At 43.1% G+C, this 17,289-nt stretch overlaps 1 protein-coding gene across 1 annotated transcript in view; it reads right to left on the reverse strand.

Moving 5' to 3' along the window:
* LOC145354721 (unconventional myosin-XV-like) overlaps positions 1 to 17,289 on the reverse strand; it is a 137,893-nt gene that overhangs the window by 42,580 nt on the left and 78,024 nt on the right. The window contains exons 38-45 of the mRNA XM_080206175.1: positions 16,874 to 16,980; positions 12,933 to 13,109; positions 9,183 to 9,304; positions 8,460 to 8,519; positions 4,894 to 4,969; positions 3,497 to 3,612; positions 2,638 to 2,756; positions 948 to 1,089 (exon numbers count right to left, since the gene is read on the reverse strand). Of these exons, the coding sequence (XP_080062301.1) occupies positions 948 to 1,089; positions 2,638 to 2,756; positions 3,497 to 3,612; positions 4,894 to 4,969; positions 8,460 to 8,519; positions 9,183 to 9,304; positions 12,933 to 13,109; positions 16,874 to 16,980 (919 nt within the window). The remainder of the gene's footprint in view (positions 1 to 947; positions 1,090 to 2,637; positions 2,757 to 3,496; positions 3,613 to 4,893; positions 4,970 to 8,459; positions 8,520 to 9,182; positions 9,305 to 12,932; positions 13,110 to 16,873; positions 16,981 to 17,289) is intronic.

Genomic DNA, 17,289 nt, shown 5'->3' on the forward strand with positions numbered 1-17,289 from the left:
CCTGTATCACACTCATACCAATCTCCCACTCACCAGCTCAACACAATGCCTTAATTCAAACATCCTAGAAACAGGGTGAATGCCTGTTGGCAATCCAACCAGCGGTCAACTCTGTGTAAGTGAGATCGCTAAATGAGAGACTATTCTGAACCATTTCTGAAGAAATCATATTTGATTTGAGCCATCAAATCTGTTCATCTCTTCACAGACGCTGCTAGACTTGCTGAGCATTTCCAGCACTTCCTGGTTTTATTTCAGATTTTTTTGCAGTGTTTGATTTTTAATCTCCCTATAAATCATCAGATTGGTAAATTTCACCACATCGGTCATGAGAGAATTAAGTCTAGCTTCTAGAGGCGAAAGAACAAGTGAGGAATCCAGCGCTACACAGGTCCTCTTCAACCCTTTTTTACTTACTGAAATCTTAGCAACATTTGAGACTGCTGCAGGCTTTGTGGCCTGCATTTTCTGATTAGTTTGAATTTAACAGAGATTGGAACATTTAAGTCAGTGATGCAGAGATAACAAAAGAGCTTTTTCATCCTCACCTTTCTCATTCTCAGTCAACGATGGACTTTGTCTCTGTTGTAATGTACAATATTTGTACAATGTGCTAGATAAGCTGGTTTAGTAATGTTGATTGAGAAACAAATATTGTCCAGGACACCAAGAAAACTTCTGCTGTTTCATTAGTAAAATAGAAACTTGCATCCACCTAAGAGGGCAGATTGGGCATCAGTTTCCCAAAGATGGCACCTCTAGCAGCCCCTCACAGTCACTGCCCAGATCAGGTGCTCAAGTCTCTGGAATGAGACTTGAACCCATGATCTTGGCCTCCATGTCATGTTCATGTCTTGATTCCTGAATGGAAAATTTTTGAGAAGCTTTAATAAACTTTTTCGAACAATGACCATGTGAAAGAATCTAAAAGCAAATCCTTTACGCACCTTCTTCAGTTCAGTGATGAAGTAATCAATCATACTCTTAATCTGTGGAGCCTTGGCGGAAAACAGAATCAACTTTTCGTTGGAGAGGTTGAAGTCCAGCATATTCTTCGAAGGGATGGTGACAAACAAGATGTCTGAGTAGCTGAAAGGCGGTCATTAGGAGAATGGTTAAATCGGTATTGTATATTTAAAGTACTCTTGGATCCATGACTCTGACCCTGGATTCTTGACTCTCATACTAAATTCCGGTATAGAGGCAGATTGGAGAAAACTCAGAGGCTGATGTGATCTACCAATCATGTGACATGTGGCTCCTTCCTCATACGTCAATTTCAAGAGATCACATCGGGTCACATTTCCCCATTATGTAAGCCAGCTCACCTTAGCTGGTTACAAGCTAACAATGATAGAGGTAATCTCAGATCTGCCAGGGCAGGTCAGTCACCTACATTATAGAGTTTTGCAGCAAAGCAAGAGGCCCTTCGATCCATCGTGTTTGCATCAAACACAAGGGACAGGATTTTATGGTCTCACTTGTCCCGAAACTGTAAAATCCAGCCCACGGTCAACATACCCATCTATGTTCCACCCCTCGCTGACTCCGATTCCTGTGGCAAGTGGACAGTAAAATTCTGGCCATGGTATCCACTGGCTTTGGCTCTCTGTGACCTATGGGCACTACTGGGACTGCAGTACATCATCACCCCCAGAATGACATTTTGGTTTAGTTAGTTAAATTTACTCTGACATTTTGTTTCAGTTACAATGCTCCACCATACACTGTCACCACACCCCGCTTCATTTCTGTTTAATTTACTGATTTTTAGTTGTATTCAAAAGAGTATAAAAGTTATAGGATGGAAGAAGTCACTGAGATGGGCAGAGGTGAGATCAAGGAATGATTATGAGAGCAAGTATGACTTTTAAATTTGAGGTTTCTGACAGACCAGAAGCCAATGTAGGTCACTGAGCACAGTTGGTGATGGATGAATAGGATATTGTGTGAGTTTAGGAGATAGACAGTAGAGTTCTGGATGAGCCCAAGTTATGGAGGGTGGAAGATGGGAGGCTGGCCAAGAGTGGGTTGGAATAGTCCAAATCTGGAGGTAATGAAGACATGGGCACGTACTTTAGCAGGAGACAAGCTGAGGCAAGGATGGAAACAGAGAATGTCACAGAGACAGAAGTCAGAGATCTTGGCAATGGAAAGATTATGGGGTCAGAACCTCAGTTCAGGGGCAGTTATGACATCACAGTTGTAAATGGTCTGCTTCAGCCTCAAACAGCCGGCCATGGAAAAGTTTTTGGTGTTTAGAGATGGTAGTTTGGTCTGAGCTTCCTTGTTGGTTTTCTGGGAGTGGTACAGGCACAAATTAGGGCAATACCAGCTGTTAGGCTTATGATGTCACCTAATCTTAGCAAGAGTAACAAAGAGGAGATGGGGCTACAACAAACCTCAGAAGGGATGGGAGTTGCTGTTGTTGGTCATTGTCCTGCAGGAAATAAGATGTGGAAAACAGGATCAAACTCAGCTAATATGCCCATTGTGATAGAACAACTTGTCAAATTATTATCTAAGAACAATGGGTGTTTGGTGAGATACCAAAGATGGCATGGAAAGAGAGACCAGAATGAGAAAGTCTTCAGGATAGCAGGAGGAATGGGACATCTTGCAGTCTGCTTTCAGTACCTGTAGGTCCTGAGCACCCGCAGATTTTCTGCTGCTGTACCACTGGCTCTCACTAGTTTCAGCAGGCAGATTCCTTTATGGGAGACTCCCAGAATCTGCACTCCAGTGCCCACGCTGCCCTGAAAGAGTTCCAACAGTACTTGCAAATTAGCATCAAGTCAAAAAAAAACGATGCAATGTGCAGAGATACATTTTTAACTCATCTCTGTTTTTCTCTCCCATTCCCTGATCCAGGAATTTCCAGTATGGACATGGCTGCTCCTGTGATAGTCATGGTTACATTAGGGGAGAAAATAACAGAAAAACAAAATGTTGGAGTGTAAATGGACTATTTGACTTTAGAGGGTGCAGGATTATAGTTAAACACCTCAAAAGACACCAGATGACCAACTCCTTTCCACAGAATCATGGAACAGGCTTCCAGGAAAAGCTGAATGCACAATTAATTCAAAACTGAGTTGTACAAATATGGTTTGGAGTTGGGTTGAGGAATTATAGACTGAAATAGTCCCTGGGTAGAGAAAATGTCTGGAAAGCACAGCCAGATTGGAGATGTAATGTTGATGTAGATTGTGGAACGTTGTTCAAGAATCTTTAGAGACCGGAATATTTGTTCTGAGATAGATATGGGGCACATATCAGCCATAATATAATTTAGTAGTGTAAAAGTGCAAGGGATTAAATTTCTGAACCCAGTTCCTATGATTCAATGAGCAGTCCCTTCATCAGGGACGCTACTCCAATTTTCACCCCGTTATAGGTCATGCTGGAGATTTTAAAAGAATTGATAAATAATATACAACTGCACAATATGCTATGATTTAAATAAATTTGTCTAAATATAGGAGAGTTGTCTCACGGAGGCAGGGAACAGACGGCAGAAATAAACATCCCAAATCTCTCTGGCTGCCATTACAATCTTCCTCTTGACAGCTTCATCCTTCATCAGGGCTGAGGCTTGAATCTTGTTTTCAGCTGAAGGAGATAAATGGATGCCGCTGTTTTTGTTGTTTTTCACATTATTCAATATCATTGTTCTTATATCAGTCTGATTCGCTCAGAGGGAATGCTTTGAAAAAAGCAAAGGGTGGATCCGCTCACAGCACTTTAATATTAGTTTGTTCAGCTGTGACAGCACGTTCAGGAAATGGTGGGAAGGAGGTACGAGGAAACAAATTAGCATCAGTAAAAATATAGTCAATAGAATACAGACAAGTTGGTGTTTACCAAAGGCACTAACATCTTCCAGTTAGCACCGGACTGTTGACTTAACTGATGTTAATTCAGCTCTCGAACACCTTCCCCAGGTGCCCTATGTTACTCCTGTCTCCATGATGTGGAGATGCTGGTGTTGGACTAAGGTATGCACAGGAAGAAGTCTCACAACACCAGGTTAAAGTCCAACAGGTGAAACTTGATGTCTGTGTCGATATGTGGAGATCCTCTCCACATGAAGCCGGCAGTTTGCAGGGTCAATAGAAGCCATGATGTAGAGATGCCGGTGTTGGGCTGGGGTAAGCACAGCGAGAAGTCTCACAACACCAGGTTAAAGTCCAACAGCTGTTGGACTTTAACCTGGTATTGTGAGACTTGTTATTCCTGTCATCCAGTACCTTCTCTCACTTCCTTCCCAGAGGAAAGACTGATTGTTATACTTTGGATGTGCAAGTTGGTTCTAATGAACAGTCACATCCTGAAAACATAATTCTCTGTCCTCACAGATGCTGACTGGCCTGCAGTGTGTCTCTTATACCCTAACCTGCATACTGTAATTGGAAAAGTTGATAAATAGCTTGCAAAAAAAAAACTGGCACAGTCTCAAGAACAGCTGACAGCTCGAGAAGCAATACACAACTGGTATTCAGCATGATTAAAAGCCTGGGACCAAGGCCAATGTTTCAGAGTGACTGAATAAATGACATCCTTTTTATTATATCAAGTTTCAAGAATTTCAGTAGTGTTTTACTATTAGTGTTTTACAATTTAGTTTGTTTATCTCTGAAAAATGAAGCCAAAATACACTCACATCGGACACACAAAAAGTAGTTACAGTCAGAGTGCACTTGGGCTACAGCTGTCCCCAATATTCTATCAGTTGTATTGTTTTCCTCTGAGTTCATTTCAGCATTGGCCTCCTGTACTCTGCACCTAGGTATCCCATTCGCATCATTACCCTGCCACATTTCCCCCTTTTCTTCTCCACTTGTTGGACATTCAGCCCCTCTGTCCAATCCCGGAAGATTTTGCAATACTGACCTAAGAAAGATTTCATCTTCATCTGCTCCTCTTTGTTCAGCCTCACACAAGTTTCCGAGAATGTGTCATTCACGATCTTAACAGCATTAAAGGAATATCAAACAAAAAATTATTAAAAGTTGCACAATATCTCCACAAGTTATCTCCAAAAGCTTCAAATAGATTCTCTCTTTAACGCACTTTAGATATCTATTATTCTCGAGTTATTTGGAGCAACTTAAATGTTGCTGAAGCTTTTCATCTTGCACTCATCAGGACAAATGCAAGAGGTTATAAGCAACATTTATGTGACACAAGTGCTAGGCAATGACCATCTCCAACAAGAGAGAATCTAACCATTGCCCTATGACATTCAATGATATTACCATCACTTAATTTCGTACTATCAATATCCTGGGTGTTACCACTGACGAGAACCTGAACTGGACTAGGCACTTAAGTACAGTGGCTACAGAAGCAGATCAGAGGCTGGGAATCCTGAGGTGAGTAACTCACCTCTGGACCACCACCACCACCACCACCACTGCTCCCCCCCAAGACAGTTCACCATCTACAAGGTACAAATCAGTAGCAGCAATGTGTGCCACCAGACTCTTTACACATCACCCACTACCAACAAGAATGACAAGAGCAGCAAATGCATGGGAACACTACTACCTGGATGTTCCCCTCCAAGCCACTTACCATCTTGATTTGGAAATATATCACCATTCTATTACGGACACTGGATAAAAATCCTGGAACTCCATCCCTAACAGCACTGTGGGTGTATTTACACTACATGGACTGCAATGGTTCAAGAAGGCAACTCACCATCACCTTCTCAAGAGAAATTAGGGATAAGTAATCGCTAGCAAGCCAGCGATGCTCACATCTCATAAATAAAAAAACAAGAATGTCAAATTTCAAACGAGCAAAACTATTTCATCTTCAGGAGCAAAATGTGCTGATTGGTTGGCATGGAGACTGTGATTGGTTGATGCATTGCCATGGAGAAGCAGCAAGGAACTTTGGCTCCCAAAAATGTTGGGTAACAAAAAAGATGCAAGTCCTGAACACATTTCTTTGTAGAGAAGGGGTCCATGCATATGAACGTGTGACACTTCTAGCAAGTTTAAATGAGCTACATTAGGAGCTTGACTGATTATCTTAAATTAAATGTTGGTGTAACTATTAACACACTCAGGATTGTTCAACAAATGCCACCTAATCATGGAATCACATCTTACAGTAGATACTTTGTTTTGAAGTTTGCAAGTGTGGACTATTTGAATAGTCTGTACTCTGCCTATTACAAACATTCAAAGGAACATGCTGTTTGATTCAATCAGCTAATAATTGGGATATCCAGCCTACATAATTCACATCACTATGGCACTGAAACTCCTAGACAGAACATCTTTTTGGGCTGATGGCAGCATCCTGAAAATAAAATACTACTTACACAATCATTGCACAGTAGCAGTGTGAAACTGCTCCCTTAACCTTTTTGAAACATTTTGGGTAGGATTCCCTGGCCAAGCTCACTCCAAAACCGGAAAATCCTGCCCGAGGTCAACAGATCTTTGCATGGTCCATGTCCCGTACTATGATTCCTGTGGTGGGTGAGGTGGGAAAATTCCGCCCTTTGCCTTTCCAGGGTAGTTTGAGATAGACTGGGTGCTTTGAGTGGGAAAGTAGCAGGCTTTGGACCACTTCTATGTTTATGTTATATACAGTGAACAATGATCTGATGGAGATAGTCATTATTCTACAGGATAGCATTGATGCGCTCTGTTTCTACATCAGACTTGCAGGTGAGCACATAGCTAGATCAGTGTTATAATGTGTGGACTGTATGAATTCCAATGTCTATGTTGATCAGTGAAGGTAGGCTTGCAGTAGGCAGTCTTGGAGAACCCACTGGAGTATTTCTCAACTAACATGTCAGGGAAATGGAACACATTAGACTGCTCCATCCAGGTTATCTGGTATTTCAGGTATAAACTCCCAACCTGTATCTCAGTCCTAGGATCTACTATTTTATATATATCAACCCCCTCAATTAGACTGGAGCCTATAACTCACTCCAGATTATCTAGTGTTCAATATATAAATGTCCAAACCCCTCGATTTGTTCCCAGTCTTTTATTATAGGGTATTGAATTATTCTTGTAATGTGTGTTTCCTGTTGTTACACTGGGAGGTTAATGCCGAGCGCCTAATAAATAAAATTTTTATATCCAAACGTTGTCCGGAAACATTCTGAGAATTGGGACTTCAATTCCTGCAGTTTCCAAAATTTCAACAATAGTGTAACTTGCTTCACAAACTGTTAATTCAACACTACTGAATTTAATCAATTGTTTCATAATGGAGCAACCATTTCTTTGTTTTACTAATAACCAAACAAATTTTGACATGGGCTTCACAATGATAATGCTGTTGCAGAAGGCTGTTTCCTTACATAGCAGGCAGCTCAATTATAGTTATTGATCATCGAGCGGAACTGTGAGTGCTTAAAGAATAACACTGAAACAGCCAAGCTTCTGGCAAATGAACCCTCAGGTATTCTCAGATAGCAGAGAGCGCGGGTCCAAAGCTGGTTAAAAGAAGAAAAGCTCCCCGTCGAGCAAAGTAGTTTGCAGAGTGCAGGAGATGGCGCAATTTAAAATTTAATCACCACAAAAATCACCCCAATCATGAAAGACTTCCCACCCTCAAATGTTACATCTTGCTGAGAGCAACAGTTATTGAGCACCTGGATTGAGAGGAGAAAGGAAGACAGAGGTGAAGAGAGCAGAAGCTGATGGGATGTGAATAATCCTCAACAAAGGGCTCTGAAACTCCTCTTGTACAAAAATGCAGTGACTTGCAGTAAGTTCCCAAACAATAGATCAGTGCATTTAGATCAAAATAGAGTTTAGATATGTAATATATGTTAGATGTTGAAAGTTAAAAAAAACCCTGCTCTCTAAAACTCAAACTTAACATCATAGAAATCCTACAGTGCAGAAAGAGGCCATTCGTCCCATCGAGTCTACACCAACCACAATTACACCCAGGCCCCACTCCTTTATCCCTATATATTTACCCACTAATCCCTCTAAACCACACATCTCAGGACACTAAGAGGCAATTTTAGCATGGTCAATCAACCTAACCTGCACATCTTTGGACTGTGGGAGGAAACTGGAGTACCTGGAGGAAACCCATGCAGACACGAGGAGAATGTACAAGCTCCATACAGACAGTGACCCAAGCCGGGAATCGAACCCAGGACCCGGGAGCTGTGAAGCAGCAGTGCTAACCACTATGCTACCATGCCGCCTGTAAACGTGACAAACAGAATGAAATATTCTGTTGAGAATGTACATCTTGGGACTGAGTACTAAAAACTGGGAGGCAGAGAAAATAATAAATACCCCCAAAAGACACCATTGCACAAAAGCATTACCTTAAATCACACTCAAACTTGGGAGCAAAGACACTGAGGCAGTCCACAGAGAGATTCAGACCCGAGTGAAATTGCTCCAAATTCAATGTCCTGTTTCTGAAGGAAACTTAGAATCCATTAATATTCTTACCTGTCTGAAAATGAGATCCAGTATGACAGGGCTGTGGAAGCTGTCCTTAGGATAAAACACCTGAAGCGGGGAAAAAGAATACAACATGAAGAGCAATGAACAGGAGCTGGTATCTCTGCCTTCACTGAGTATCTGAGCACAGGAGTGTTCCTAGCAAATGTAGCCTCACACACCTCTTCAACATATTTTGGCTGAGCTGTGACAAGAAGCAGATTACAGCCTGTGTACAGGCCCAATCCCAATCCCATGCAGCCCATTCCCAGTCCCCTTTGTCCATTTCCAGTCCCATTCCTTGTCCTTTGTGCCCTATCCCCAGTCCCCTGTGTTCTATCTCCAGTCCCATGTGCCCCATTCCTAATCCCTTGTAGCCCATTCCCAGTCCCCTATGGTCAACTCCTCCAGGACTCTTCCAGTCTCCTGGAGCCCACCTCTTGCCCATGTTCCCTTACCAACCCCCCAAGTTTCAATTGCAGCTCTGTGGGTCCATTCCTTGTCTCCTGGGTGGCCTCCCAGCTCACAATACAAATTCTGTTCCTCATACACTTCAGGGTGTGAGATCAGCTTTAGATTGGATATAGTTGGAACTGAGCTTATACCCAGCCCCGTCCCACTGCACTTCTTTCACCTTTGTGAGTTATCGGGTGACTACATAGGACAATTTTTGTGGCTGGTGTCAGCCTTTGCTCATTTCCCGGAATGCTATGACCACTCAGGCGCTGGTACCTCTTTGCGGATATAGAGGTTGCAAGGCATTTTGCTGTAGGTGTAGTATCCCTCACTGGGCTGCCCATGTAGCTGCGTCTGGATCTTCTCGTCTTCTCCTGTCAGCTCCCGAGAAATTGAGGCTGCAAGGTGCAAGTGGAAGGGAGAAAAGAAGAACTTGAGTTAATTTAGCAACACCACATCACTCAGGCTGGGTCACAGCTATGCACACACAAATCATTACTTTTTCAAGTGTTGTCAGGGAAACATGACAGCTAATTCTTGGGCACAACAATGTCCTGCAATGAGTTAAGGCTAAAAACTGGATAAGAGTATTAGTAAGTATCAGGATTGTGATACACAGTTACCAATGGCAGTAATGTAGGTGAATCTCACCATGCCCACTCATCTACATGATGGAGGCATGGCCCCACACTAAATGGACTACTGAGTGACCCCACGCTGAGCAGGGGCCCCCAGTTTGTGCAGAGCTAGCACTGGTTAAAACTTGCCTGCTCTTTTAACGGCAGCTTGTAAGTGCACGTGTCTGTCAATGTGATTCTCAGCAGGAAGAATGCAGATCAATGGAGCAGCAGCCTACAGAGAGGATTCCTCCAATGCAGGAGGCTGAACTGGGACAGAGATCGGTTTTCTGCAGGAAACAGGAGACCCTCTAGACACACACTTGATAAAGATCATGAAGCAGATAGCCATGGTGATCAATGCAGAACCACTGGCCCCTCCAGTACTGGAAAAAATACAAAGGCTTCCTGCAAGTGGTCAAGGTGAGTGATTGCATTTTAAATGTCATCTCCTACCCATTCCACTGGCCACCTGACACACTGCTCAATGTACCATACTCAATGCATCTGTCAATGCATAATCACAGTTCAGCCTAACATGCACATGTGGCAACAACACACATGCACAAACATGAGATCCGCACATGCACACACATGAAGATACACACACAGGCACACATACAGATACACACACAGGCACGCACATAGATACATATACAGATACACACACAGATGCACATACAGTTACACACAACACACTACATTCACAGGCAAGTTCATTCCAAGATGTCACAAGCAAACACATTCTGACTGATCCATGCCTGCTTTTATCTCACAACAATTGGACTTTTACGTCCATAAATGGACACACAAAAACCAGATTCAGGTAATTTGACCCTTTAGACAGAATTGTAACTGATGGACCTGTTTGCAGATTGGAGCAGAGAAGCATGATCATGCCCCATTCCTGACTGTTCAAGCCTTGCTATTTACAGGGATTCCAGCAGAGATCAGAATGGATGGACATTGCAATTGTCAGGATATAGGCAGCAACTGCAATGATAGAGTCTTAATGCTGACCGTGGTTATCTCACATATTTGAAACATAGAAACATACAAAATAGAAGCAGGGGTAGGCCATTCAGCTCTTCGAGCCTGCTCTGCTATTCATTTTGATCATGGCTAATCATCAGATTCAATACCCTGATCCCACTTTCTCTCCATATCCCTTGATCCCTTCAGCTAAGAGCCATTTCTAAGTTCTTCTTGAAATAAGAACATAAGAAATAGGAGCAGGAGTAGGCCATCTAGCCCCTCGAGCCTGCACCGCCATTCAATAAGAAATCACACATTTTGGCCTCAACTACCTTCTGTGGTAGTGAATTTGACAGATTCAGCACTTTCTGGGTGATGAAATTTGTTCTTATATTCCTCTCCATGGAACGAGTGACCATTCACATGGCAAATCAGACATGGGACGAAATTAAATGTTTGCTGGTCCAGACCAATGGCCTGAGCGCTCAGTCTGCGAGTTTAACCTGGATGGAGAAGGCCTCATGTTGGCTATTCAATCCTTCATTGAGGTGCAGCAAAGTGCTCTCCAACTCTTAGCTGGCAGGCAAGTGAGGGCAGGCCATGAGAGGGGAGCTAGAACAAGAACACGTGGAGGTGGGGATTCTGCTGCAAGAGACCTCGCTCCTTCCCCCTTGTCCCTCCCTCAGTCCGAACCCCATATACTGACTCTTGTCTTGTTGACTGAGTCTGTCCCTGCACAGGTACAGGTAGCAATCTTTGACACAGTCACATGAGCTCCAAAGCTCAGAGGACATTGGCCACAAGCATCTGAGTAATCAGAGCAGGAGAATAAAGCAGTTTGCCTCAAGCTCTGAAATTGCAAGTGTAACACAATGTCGAAGAAATAGGAACAACAAAACTTTGTTGTTTCACTTGGATGTTTAGAAGTGTGTTAATGTGTCAAATTCATTATAAATGTTTATGCAGCATAAACTTTATGTCAAATCTCCTCCATTTAATCATCTTCAATGTTGCTTCTTGCTTGACAAGCGCTGATCAGCCTTGAGGGAAATATGATAGGAGTAGACAGTGAACAGAGAAAGCCAGTGAAATGTAAGGATTGTTGACTGTGGGGTTACTGTGTTTGATGATGGTGATGGTGGAGTGAGCATAAGCATTGTATTCAGCACTGGTGAACCACGAGACTGCACATCCTTAGGTGAGATGAATTGTGCTTATATGAAGCTTCCCGAGGCATTTCTGGCAGCTAAGTGTGAAGCTACAGGGACCCTGACCACATCAAGCTTGCCTTCCAAAGGTACAGTGCAGTTGTCACCTTCCTCCTCCTGTAGCTTACAGTGTTCTCTCCTGCAGTATTCGTGCAAGTTAGAACAGACCACTTTTCCAAACACCCTTGATGCTGCAGACTAAAGGGCACTTCTACATCTGTCCAGGCACCTAAATTGCATCTCCACCTGTCCATTAGTTTGCTCAGTGTCCACTCCTGTACTCCTGTGGCTTCTGTTGTACCTTTCCTGTGCATCAATGCTACGGCTCCTCGCAGGTGTCCCGTTACATCCTCAGACTATAAATACCGTCTCCAAGGAGCCAGCTTATAGCTTGGAAAATCTGTGCGAGACTTGACTGGTGTAGCACAAAGGCATCATGTCAGTTTCCCAGATAATTTGCAGAGATGTACATGATTAACATCCTGTGTTAACACTCCCACTGAAGATTAATGGATTGGATTCTCTTGTGATTATTGCTAATTGTTCTGAGGGCACCTCAATTGCTACTTGGGTGTAACCTTTGACTCCCTGGACTTGAGGCAATCCAGTTTTTGAAAATCTGAAGGCTCATTCTGACTGGTCTCATCAGTTGAAAAGTGCATAAGTGCATAAATGGTGGGCCAGGCAAACACCTGTACAGTAGATTATGAAATCCTGCAGAAGTCACTGGAAGATCATTGGAAGGAGCTGGGACGTGACTGGGGAGCCCATTCTATCATTCTTTTTTCTGCGCATGCGCAATTGGAAATGCCAATTTGAACTGCAGGATTTCAGGCATGTTAACCTCACTCACAGGTTTCTGTAGCGCGATTTGGAAGAGCGCGTATGGGGTCTAAAAGCTGGATCTGAAACACTCCCAGTTTCAAGTCCGCCCAGCATTTAGAATCAAAATGGTATCATTAGGCCGTCTATCAGGTTTCTGATAGACAAGGGAATTAAGGGTTATGGGGAGAAAGCGGGAAAGTGGAACTAATCCATTTCAGATCAGCCATGATCTTGTTGAATGGCGGGGCAGGCTCGAAGGGCTAAGTGGCCTACTCCTGCTCCTATTTCTTATGTTCTTATGTCTCCCTCCCTTTTTGAATAAAGGAATTATATTTGCTATTTTCCAAATTAATGGAACATTCCTGAATTGAAGGAATTTTAGAAAATTCAAAGCAAAACACCAACTATCTCCTGAGCCACTTCTTTCAAGGCCCTTGGATGAAGTCCATCAGGGCTTAGGGATTTGTCAACTCGCAGCTCCATCACTTTGCTCAGTACCACTTCCCTGGCAATTATAATTTTCCTGAGCTTGTCCATCTCTTCCATTTCCTGATTTGCAGCTATTTCTGGAATGTCAACTATAGTGAAAGTCAATGCAAAATAGCCGTTCAATTCACCTGCCACCTCCTTATATTCCCTTAATTCCCCAGACTCACTTTCTCTAGGATCAATTGGTGTAACAAATTGTCCCTAAATTATTCTCCCCTGAATCTGGTTTCCAATGGGGGTACCATAAGCATAGACACAGGTCAAGGGAGGTGTAGGAAAAATACATTGTTAAGATGGCAGCACGGGCTCGTTGGGCCGAAGGGCCTGTTTCCCAAGCTGTGTTGTTCTTTGTTCTTTGTAATACTCACCATGTTATTTATTTTCTTACTTAAGTATCTATAGAAACTCTCATCTTTATCTTTAGTTCAAGAAAGGAAATAGGAATGAGTCTAGTAATTATAGGCCAGTTAGTCTTACTTTGGTGGTTGGTAAGATATGGAAAAGGTCCGAGGGATAGGATTTATGACCGTTTGGAAAGATGCAGCTTAATCTAGGATAATCAGCACGGATTCGTGAAGGGTAAGCCTTGCCTCACAAATTTGATTAAATTCTTTGAGGAGGTAACTAAGTGTGTCGATGAAGGTAGAGCAGTTGATGTTGTATACATGGATTTTACTAAGGCGTTTGATAAGGTTCCCCATGGTCAGCTCATGAAGAAAGTAAGGAGGTGTGGCATAGAGGGAAATTTGGCCGATTGAATAAGTAACTGGCTATCTCGTAGATGACAGAAGATGGCGGTGGACAGAAAATTTTCAGACTGGAGACCAGTTACCAGCGGTGTACCACAGGGATCACTGCTGGGTCCTCTGCTATTTGTGATTTTTATCAATGACTTGGAGGAGGGGGCTGAAGGGTAGGTCAGTAAATTTGCTGATGACATCAAGATTGATGGAGTAGTAGATGAGGTGGAGGGTTATTGTAGGCTGCAAAGAGACATTGATAGGATGCAGAGCTGGGCCAAAAAATGGCAAATGGAGTTTAACCCTGATAAGTGTGAGGTGAATCATTTTGGTAGGACAAATTTGAATGCAGATCACACGTCAACGGGGTTCATATCCACAGATCTCTGAAGGTTGCCACTCAAGTGGATAGAACCGTGAAGAAGGCCGATAGTCTGTTAGCGTTTGTTAACAGGGGGTTTGAGTTTAAGAGCCATGGAGCTATGCTACAATTGTACAGGACCTTGGTGAGATCGCATTTGGAATATTGTGTGCAGTTCTGATCAACTCACTATAAGAAGGATGTGGAAGCATTGGAGAGAGTGCAGAGGAGATTTACCAGGATGCTGCCTGGTTTGGAGAGTAGGTCTTATGAGGAAAAGTTGAGGGAGCTGGGGCTTTTCTCTTTAGAGCGGAGGAGGATGAGAGGCAACTTAATAGAGGTTTTTAAGATGATGAGGGGAATAGATAAAGTGGACGTTCAGAGACTATTTCCTTGGGTGGATGTAGCTTTTACTCGAGGGCATTACTATATGGTTCATGGTGGGAGATATAGGAGGGATGTCTGAAGTAGGTTCTTTACTCAGTGGTTGGGGTGTGGAATGGACTGCCTGCTCTGATAGTGGAGTCGGACACTTTAGGAACTTCCAAGCAGTTATTGGATAGGCACATGGAGCATACTAGAATGATAGGAGTGGGATAGCTTGATCTTGGTTTTGGACAAAGCTCGGCACAACATCGAGGGCCGAAGGGCCTGTACTGTGCTGTATTGTTCTATGTTCTATGTTTATATTTTGTTTTTGCTTTTGATATTTGCCTTTGTAGCATAACCTAGGGAGGACTGGAAGGTAAAATATATATGGTAATTATCTGTATAGGTGATAATTTAAATGTGACACCCAGGCATGATGAGATACAGCTTAGAGTCTACCAACTGCATCCCCTGCACAAGATTTTAGTTTTTTAATAGAGATGGTGCCATAACAAATATATATCTTTAACAAAGGAAGAAACATCACAATTCACTGAATTCTTGGTTAACACTTCATATCTTTTAACTAGTGAGCTGAGGGCCACCTGATTGGAAACTGAACAGAATAGGAATTGGCTCAGTATTATCCACTGACTGATTTCTACTACTGGCCCATCCTTCACTGTAAGGTTTAGTGTCACGCAACATGCTCTGTGTGTATAATCAGGGGCTGTGTCATTCTGAACTGCAGGGGATCAGGATTCATGATGACTTTATCTAATGTGAATGGAGCTGTAGCCTGACACTGACCTCCCGAGAACACAGGGTGCCTGGCAGAAACAGCTGGCACAGGTCGGGTGCTGCTCCTTGGGGTCACGCCACTGACAGGCTTCACCATGGCAACGGTTTCTTTGGAACTCTTTTCCTGTGACGGTGCAGGAAACGCTGGTTTCTGTTTCAGCAAAATAGAAACAATAAGAAAGCATCTTTTTCCAATTCCATTTTCCCCAATTCCCCACCTAGAGCTGTTACTCAAAGTATGTGGGCCCTCATTCTGTTCAACCTTCTCCTGTCAGGCCACTGTTACACTCTAACATGTACCTGGCCTGTTAGTGGGGCTGTAGGGGAGAGGCAGTGGTGTGGGAAGAGTAGGAAGGATTAGGCTGGGGAGGGCAGTATAGTCCAACCATTTGTTCTGCTGGAAGCCTAACACCAACAATTGCCCTATTTTGTTATTACTCATTTACGAGATGTGTGCATCATTGGCTAGTCAGCATTTATTGCCCATTCCTAATTACCCTTGAGAAGGTGGTGATGAGCTGCCTTCTTGGACTGCTGCAGCCCCTGTGGGACAGTCCTTGTTTCATCAATTCCCCACTGAACTTGCAGAGTTCCTTTCAGAGTTAAGGTGAAAACTGGTATCCCCAGGTGGGCTGCTATGCCTGTCTCTTAGTGCAACAGCCACCCGGTGGATTCCAGGCTGGGATTGAGGAAACTCCTGCTCACACCGCAACGGTATTAGGAGCCACACTCGAGATGAATAATGGTTCTTTCCCAAACAGGTGTCCATGAATTTTGCGATCTAACTCCTTTCCACCATTCCTAATAGACATGGACTGCAAATGCTCCTGAAAACATTTAAAATACATTTGGACAGGTAGATGGATGGGAAAGGTTTAGAGGGATAGGGACAAATGCAGGCAAATGGGGCTAGTTCAATTTAGGAAACTTGGTAGGCATGGATGAGTTGGGCTGAAGGGCCAGTTCCTGTGCTGTATATCCCTATAGCTCTATGATTCTTGAGGCTCTGATCTAGTCATATAAAAATCTCTTATCACATTTCTGCATCATATCTCAAAGATCGCTCATGATTGGCTTAAAAAGAAACTAGAAACAGACAGAAAACAAAAACCATTAAGAAGGACAGTGATTTCCTTCTGACTTGCTCTAATCATTGGAGTTACCAGTCATTGCCATTCTTTAAAGTAAGTCGCCCACAACTGCCATGTGGCCCTTAGGTAGCAGAATGCTATCTTTTACTGAGCAAGGTTGTCCTTTTTAAATGTGTCCTCATGTGATTGACCAACCGGAGCTGGTCCAACACTTGGCCACTGCCAGCCGTTAAGTGGCTGACAGTCCTGCTCCTGCCTCTCATTCTTCAGCCATGCTCTCTGTTCACACCCTCAGTGGGAGCGCTAGAAATTCCATGGGAAAGTAAAGTTGGCAGAGAATGGCCATTCGCAAGATTTCCCACCCACTATTTTTCTAGTTTGCAATTTGAACAGAGCATTCCCCAGAAGATCTGCCCACTAATGTCTGCATTAAATTTCAAAAAGCCACCAGCCGTATAAAATGAAGTTTCAGACTGCAACTATTCCTTAACGATGTTGTGTTACCTGGGGGACATGTGGCATTTTCTGTCCTTTCAAGATAAACATAGCTTCTTCATGAGGGTCCATTTTCTTGGTGAATATCTTCCCACCTTCTTTTCTGGCAACAAGGAAACACGAATGTTCAACCTTATCCACACGCTGAGTTTGTTACAATCATCAGTCAAGCTTCACTCATTGTGTTCTACTGGAAAACTACAGATGTGTTTTGGAATTCTGTCAGTCTAGGATCAAATCCCTGTTCCCTTATACAGAATTCCAATGATCGAACGACTATCCCATAGTTCCTACTGTGCAGAGTTCCAAATTTCTGCCCAGTTCTTTTCGTTCTGTAAAGCCTGTCAATGGAAACGTCTCCCAGACTTCCTAACCTTTCTGCTAGTATTCGTCCCCTATGGTACAGGTTGCC

This window comes from Carcharhinus amblyrhynchos, chromosome 18, assembly GCF_965287045.1.
Source record: "Carcharhinus amblyrhynchos chromosome 18, sCarAmb.v2.hapA, whole genome shotgun sequence".
NCBI classification, from domain to species: Eukaryota; Metazoa; Chordata; class Chondrichthyes; order Carcharhiniformes; family Carcharhinidae; genus Carcharhinus; species Carcharhinus amblyrhynchos.